This window comes from Buceros rhinoceros, unplaced genomic scaffold (assembly GCF_000710305.1).
Source record: "Buceros rhinoceros silvestris isolate BGI_N320 unplaced genomic scaffold, ASM71030v1 scaffold10875, whole genome shotgun sequence".
NCBI classification, from domain to species: domain Eukaryota; kingdom Metazoa; phylum Chordata; class Aves; order Bucerotiformes; family Bucerotidae; genus Buceros; species Buceros rhinoceros.
In genome coordinates this window covers 8,501-15,954 of record NW_010412282.1, presented here as the reverse complement: position 1 = coordinate 15,954, position 7,454 = coordinate 8,501, and the positions used below count along the sequence as shown (strand labels likewise).

The 7,454-nt window shown below is 39.4% G+C and overlaps 1 protein-coding gene across 1 annotated transcript in view; it reads left to right on the top strand.

Moving 5' to 3' along the window:
- Nucleotides 1–6,789, top strand: part of ZNF366 (zinc finger protein 366) — a 12,721-nt gene extending 5,932 nt beyond the window's left edge. The window contains exons 3-4 of the mRNA XM_010136334.1: nt 3,499–3,673; nt 6,211–6,789. Coding sequence (XP_010134636.1) covers nt 3,499–3,673; nt 6,211–6,743 — 708 coding nt within the window. The 3' untranslated portion in view covers nt 6,744–6,789. The remainder of the gene's footprint in view (nt 1–3,498; nt 3,674–6,210) is intronic.
- Nucleotides 6,790–7,454: the final 665 nt, after the last annotated feature.

Genomic DNA, 7,454 nt, shown 5'->3' with positions numbered 1-7,454 from the left:
AGAGAGCACAGCAGTAGTCTTTTTACCTCACCACATGCTGTGGTTTTCTTTACCTCTTTCTCACAGCAAAAGAAAACACAAGGCTTTCCAAGGTGTCTAATCACAGCTAAGCACAGACTATCTGAATTGAGGGAGTTGCAAATAGTTGTCCCTTCTGTTTCCTTGTCTACTGCAGTCTGGATCTGTTTGATTTTTCTCAGAACAGTGAACTTCTCTGCATCATTCAAAGGCCTGAGCCAGCGCTGCCTTGTTTATCTGTGTTTAAAAAAACTCAGACTCTGTAGAGTTCTCAAGGAGCTGCACCAGCTGGTGCAGGAGTGCTCTTCTGATTTGTAGGAGAAGCTTCTATGAAATACCGTTCCTTTTAGCGGTGAAATCAGCAATATTTTGTACCTCCAATAAAGAATGTAATGAAGTTTTCTCCAGCCCAGCCAAATTCACCTTGCAGCAGATGTTTTGAACTCCACTTTTTTCCGACCTAAAATCATGGGTTTACTTCAGGAGTCAAAACCAAAGAAAATGGGAGTAGTCCAGGAAGAAAGAAAACACACTGACGAAACTAGAAGGGTGATACTTAATCAGGTGGTTTAGAAAGACAAAATCTGAAGCTGAACTAATTCAGCTTTTCTAGCAAACCGTACTGAAGCCTGTTTGTCAGGCTGCAAGTCAGTGCAACAAAGTGTGTTCAACAGACTTGCAGCTGAAGTCTTCGTCTTCAGAGCTTGAAGTTTATTTTGTCTAAAGCAGACAGCCTAACAAAAGGTCCAGAAGTAAACCACTGTCCTGCTGTCCCAAGATCTTTTGCGTGAGCTTTGCCTCTCCCTGAGTGCTAAAGTAGTCTGGTGAGTTGTGGAGCTCCTGCCCATGCAACTGGGCTTAGGGTCATCTTTCACACTCTGCTCAACAGTGCTTACACCCCTGCTCCTATCACAGAGAAAGAAAACTTGTACACCTTCCTAGCATAGTCTGCAGACTCAGGCTGTTCTTCAAGTACTAGCTGTGAACCCCAGGACGTGAGCCCAAAACTGCTCCCTTCACCCTCTGGATCATGGACATTCATCTGAAAGTTGTCTTGTGTGTTTTGAAATGGATAGTTACTCAGAGACTATGCCACACAGAGCCATTATTCCGAAAAACAATTTTCATATCTCCATTTGTTTCATTTTCCTGCCACACCTCTCCACTCTAGTACCATTTCCTCCTGTCCCCAGAGGAGATTTCAGGACAAGAACACATTATACATCCCTAAGACTCTGCATGACCTTAGGAAATGGAAAATCTACCCCCTTTATTCAAAGACACAAAACTTTTATGCTTTAAGGATCTGCCCTTTAAGAAGTCCCCTGACTTTTCATTATGAAGAAAGAGAAATATACATTTCCTTGATAGAAACAAAATAAATGTTCCTACTACACACATTTTAATACTCCATGCCTTATAGAGATATACATTTGCACAAAGTACTCTAGCCATTCACAGTTCAATGTGATTTTCTTTGGTTACCAGTTTGGATAGAGAAGTGAAGACCTAGCTATCAGAAAACAAAAGCTGGTGAGAACACAGGTCAGCTGCAGCAGGAGAAGATAACCAAAAGACCTCTGCTAGCAAGTGTTAGAGAAGTATTGTTACTGGCATTCTTGTAGCCAGAGAAATATTGACATGTCATAGGTCATTCCAGCAGCTGTCAAGATATAATCAACTGCTGTTCTTCCTTGTTATTTTATAGCGTTCATCAGTGCTTCTTCTCCTCCTCCTTGTTTCCTCCCAGCACTTTCAGAGTGTTTTTGGTGGATTCACTTCCCTGAATAAAAGTCATCTGGCATATTAACTTTCTTTGAATATAAAGAAGAGACAATCCTCTTTTCTAAGTGGATGGGTGATCCTTGGAGTCAGATATCATGCTATTACAAATTAATAACTTGTTTCCCGTGGCTATTCTCTTATCCCTCCCCCACCTCCCTGCCTCGTCTTGGTGAACACTTTGCTGATAAATTTGCTGGGATGGTCACTTTAGCAAAATCATAGAGAACTCATGCAACTGAAACAAATTTTTTTTAAAAGCAAGTGAATATTTCTGAATTTCTTTTTTGTAGCATTGACTCAGCTTTAGTTTTTATTTAAAAACAATAGCCCTGCAATTTTTTTTATTAATGAACTGCTTCTATTTTCCCGCAAGAAATGGTTTAAGATGCGAAGGTTACAGTACTATTTCACCAAGCATCATTCCACTGTCTACATTTCATCCAGATACTCTAGGTGATGGTTTTGTGAATTTGAATCAAGAAGTACTGTAGCAGCCTTCTGTACTACAAAAATAAATTAAATCAGAAATCACCTTAGACCAAAAATGTGGTAAAATCTCAGTAATTGCTTTTTTAGTAATTTTCTCCTAGAGGAATACAGTGCTTCATGGAAGCTTCAGTTACTTAGTGATTTTGATTCTGGCTCATATAGTAATAAGATTATTAGAAAAATAAAATTCTGATCATAAAAGTATTTGTCTAAAACAATTCCAAAAAACCAAACAAACAAACAAAAAAACCGATCTGAAGTAGAAAGCAAACACAAAAGTTTCAGAGGATGGAAATAAGCACTTGAATGTCAATAAAATTGTAAACCCTGACGAGGAAAGACCAGAAGACAAGTAAGACTAGAGCTTGTAATCATGATGTCAAACTCTCATGTCTTGAGAATACGTTTGATTTATAAGAAACTAGACTACAAAAGGACCCATCTAAACAAACAACAACACTGAAAAAACCCACCTTATTGTTTCATCAAAGGGAAACTTGCATGATCAATGGCTTGAGCTGGCAGGAACGTGCTTGAAGGACAGCTGAGTCATTCTTGCAATCCCATGACTGTTTAAACTCCAGTTTACTCACCAGAGACACCAAAACATAGAAACTGGTAAACAGAAGATAAAAGCATCAGAGAAAAATGGGGCAGCAAGAAACAAAGGAAAAAAAATTGCTTTTTCTATCTTTAAGCAAAATGTGCAGCCATTTCATGTCCACTTAAGGAGAAGTAATATGCTGCTCGACTGTTTCATGAAAACAATTCATTGGTTTTATTTTGTGTCTCCCTCTCCACCTGGTGTTGTTCTTAATTAAACGCTAGATTTATAAACCGCAAACAAAATGGTTCACCAGACCAGAAATTCATAATCCGAATTTAATTCAAATCAAGAGCTTTCAAGATTATGCACTTAAGCCTCTCCCCTCCTTACAACAACACTTTCTGGTTTTGGGGAATCCTTGACTGTGTGTCCTAGACACCGTATTTTTTAAATGGCAGCAGTGCAGAAGGCCCTAAATAGATCAGACTTGACCACATATTCTTGTCTCTAGGATTCTTGCCTGTATCTTCGAAAAAAACATTTGCAGCCCAAACCTGCCAGTGCTCAAGCTGAGAAGAGTAGGTCCTATTTCCTTTTAAAATGTTCTCCTTGGAAGTACCCCTTTGAACTAATAACTTTCATTTTTACTGTTTTTACAGCTGTGTGGAAAAGAATTTAACAGAATGCACAATTTAATGGGACACATGCACCTGCATTCAGACAGTAAGCCTTTCAAGTGCCTCTACTGTCCCAGCAAATTCACCTTGAAGGGGAACCTAACCAGGCACATGAAAGTCAAACATGGGGTCATGGAAAGAGGATTTCATTCTCAAGGTAATATTTTTCAGCAAGGTTATTCTCTAAGAGATTTGAAGATGCATGTCAGTAAACCCAAATGGGCTTTGTATCAGAGATCCACAATCTTGTACCATAGATCAAATATAATTGGATGTAATTGAATCCCATAACCCTGGGAGGTTGTTATCAACTATTTATGTGCTGCCAGTGCTACAGAGCAGAGATCCCCAAGGTAGTGACTCTTCTCTCGGAGATGTTTCAGACTAAATATCTGATGACACAGAGGTACAGACCGAAGGGGAGGAGTAGGTGAAGACAAAATGCGACAGTATGTGTGTCCAAAAAAGGCAGTAATTTTATTCAGCAAGCTGCTACCTTCAGGTGTTAGGGAGAATATGGTCAGTAATGTGAGAGCAGAGGACTTACCAAGCCATACCAAACATTCTTGTACTTAAGCCCAGGGCTCCCTGTCTATCTCTGTGAGAAGGTGCAATATCTACAGCACTATAGAGCTTCTCCCAACATGTGGGTACCCCAAGACACAAACGGGAGTGAGCTGGTGGAGCCTCAGCCTTAGTGAGGCTTGGCACATGTGGTGGGCAGGGTCGTGATAGGATGACATGACCTTCCTGCCTGAAGGTAAAGTTGCATTATTTCTGAATAAATGTTACAGTTTCAAGGGGCTTGATTCTCAGAGGCTGACAGATCGCCGTCTAGCAGCCATGGAGAAGCAGCCATTTTCCCCCAGACACATCTGATTAGGAGCTTATAATTTTTCTTTCGTGTTTGAGGTACACCATAGATCACAACTTCATTCAAAGCAGACAGAAGCAAAAGTCTGGATCTTGCTCACTGACAGAAACAACGAGTCTTGCTCACTGCTTATTGGATTCCACTCTGGAATAGGAATGGAGTTCTGAATGGCTCTACATCCAGGACCCTTATTTGTTCTGTACCATACTGACATAGCTGATGTTAGGCAAAGGCCATAGGCTCAAGACCCGGTTTGCAAAGAAGCATGTGAAGAGGAGGACTATTTCTTCCCCATCTCACAATATATTGATTTTTGATGACCCAGGGTATCCTACAAAGCATTTCCTATTACACCCCTAACACATACACTGTCCTAAAGTCAGCCTCCTGTGTGCACACATGCCAATACTATCTAAAGAAGCGGGGGAATTAGGGAGGAATTTTTTTGAGAGTTTAAGTATCCAGGATATTTTTTTTTTAAATTCTGGATAAGTAATTCTTTCATGGGTAAGATATCTTGGTATTCCTCAAATTCAAACTTTAGGGCTGCCTAGCACATGTGTAAAACACATACGCTACTGACGTTTGGCATAAAACGTACCAAGATCCTAACAGGTAATGAAATAAATGGCTCTTTTTTTCTCCTGTAAATCTTCTACAGCACCACACTCATTCCACAATTACTTGTAATTGAAGAGTACCTAAGAGCTTTTCAGTGTACAGATATTCTTCAGCCTTGAGGCTTATCAAATGCAAGGGAATTTGTAAGGGCTGCCACCTGCTCATGAACCATTTTAACAAATAGAACCTGCAGCAAAGTAGCAGCTGTATCTCTTGAGGCTGCATAGATGCTGAAGAAACTAGACTCGATTACTGAGGGAAAAACTCAAACGAAACCAAAACAAAGCAAGAGATATAGTGGCTTTCATGGATATTTTTTATTGGATGAAATCCTCTCCCCAGTACTGTCACTATTCTTTTAAGGAGGATGGACTATGCCTGCAGTGTCTGAATATTCTTCAGTGCATCACAATGCTAAGAGTGCATTTGAGTCCACAAATGCCTCCTGGGTAATGTCTAGTTTTCCAGCAAGAGAGGAGACACTGACAAATATTAAGACAAATCAGATCCAGTACTACACTCAGACTTACTCTGCACTGCTCAGAATCACCATTTGTTTATAATTATTTCCTCAAGCTGAAGAACTATCCAGCGTGTAGAGCATTTCAGACGCATGAGTGTCATCTCAGGATGAAAGAGGAAAAATTAAGGAAAGTGGAGGCTGTAGACAGCTGAGACTTGATTGTCTTTTCATTTTTAAAGTAATAACTTTGAGCAAAAGTGTCCATGGAACAAATACATTAATGCGTTTTTAATCTCCTCCACTCTGCTGGAAAAAAAATGTACAAAACCTGGGACTTTGATTATGGCCTGTGATGCTTCAGATCAAAGTTTTCATTAAAAAAAAAAAATAGGAAGGAGGAAACGAGAAGTTCCACTGGCAAAAATAGTTTACCAGAGGCCTGGCCACTTCACTTTTATTTCTATGTCCCTCATCAAGTGTCTGGCATGTACAGCACAATGTTTTTTCTGTTCTGACCTGTCTGTGAAGTGTATACAATAGTACTTCTTTTAACGGCATCTCAAAGGAGATGCTATGAGAAGTAAACAATAAAGTACTTTGAGATAGCTGGGTGGAAGACAAAGGTAAAATGTGAAATAGAAGGCCATCTCATGTTTTGCTTTTTGACCATCTATCACATAGTAAAATTTCCTTTATATAAGATATTCCTTTTCTTCTCCCCTCAAACCACTACAAGGTTTTGGAAGAGGAAGAATTGCCCTGTCCCAGACAAATGTCTTGAGACACTTGGAACAGGAAGAGCCGTTTGATCTTTCCCAGAAAAGCCAAGGGAAGGGGATCTCATTTCATTCAGATGGGGAAAGTGCCAAGGGAAGCTCATGCCAGGAAGAAGAGGAAGACAACTGCTATGAGGCAGAGAGGTACAGCCCTGCCATGTACCACCAAGACAACAAGCTGTACCTGGCTCAAGACCTGTCTGGCAAACCTGAGTGCATGATGAAGGATTTCAGAGAGTCCTACCGTAATGAGAAGGAAGAAGTGTTAAGTGAAGGAGAACTGGAGAAGAGAATAGGAAATTCAGACAAACAGGAGAGCCAAGGAGAGAAAGACCTTGCCAGCAACAAAGAACATCGCAGCTTTAGATCCTTTGAAAAGGCCAGACTTGGCCACTCTCTCTCTGATTACTTGTATTTCAAGCACAGGAACAAGAGTTTGAAAGAATTGCTGGAAAGAAAATTGGAAAAACAAACAATGCTTATAGGCATTTAAAATGGACATTTTAAAACATCTGGAAAATGAGAACCAGGTAGCTTTTAACAGGAATGGTAATTTACCAAAGCCTGGGAGTTTGTAGTAGTCTTTAGAAAAAACAAGCCAAATTAATAAAAATAATATAAGGTAAAACACGTACATTAAAGGAATAAAGCAGTGCAAGGTCATTAAGAAATGGAATAGATATTGAAGAGTAACATTTTTATACTTATACATTTGATGTATAAGCAGACAATGGTGTGAGTCAGAAGAAGTTTATTTTTCTTTATCTGGGGTAGTAGAGACTTAAATGCAATTTTCTAGTTATCAAATAACCACATACTTTAGCATTTGATTTATTATCTTACTAAATACATGTGATAACTTCATACATCTCAAAAAAAAAAATCTGAAAAGATGAAGTATTTCACAGTATAAGCAAGAGTACTGTTAAACACAGTGTGCGTGAAAGTACTGTCACTCACAACTAACGCAGTCCAAATACTTCCATCTACTGAAGTGACAGTTCAACTACTTACAGTGAGAAATGGAAAACAAATTAAGAAGAAATACTGATGTCTTGTGAGATAGATAGTGAAGGACAGCTCATCAACGCTTTGAAAGGACTGGAATTTATTACAGTCACAGAGGCTTTTCCTTTGGCATAAGGGGTATTAGTGCTTTGCTATGTTTCAGTCAGTACAGTATTCAGCAATTCTGTAAGTGAAA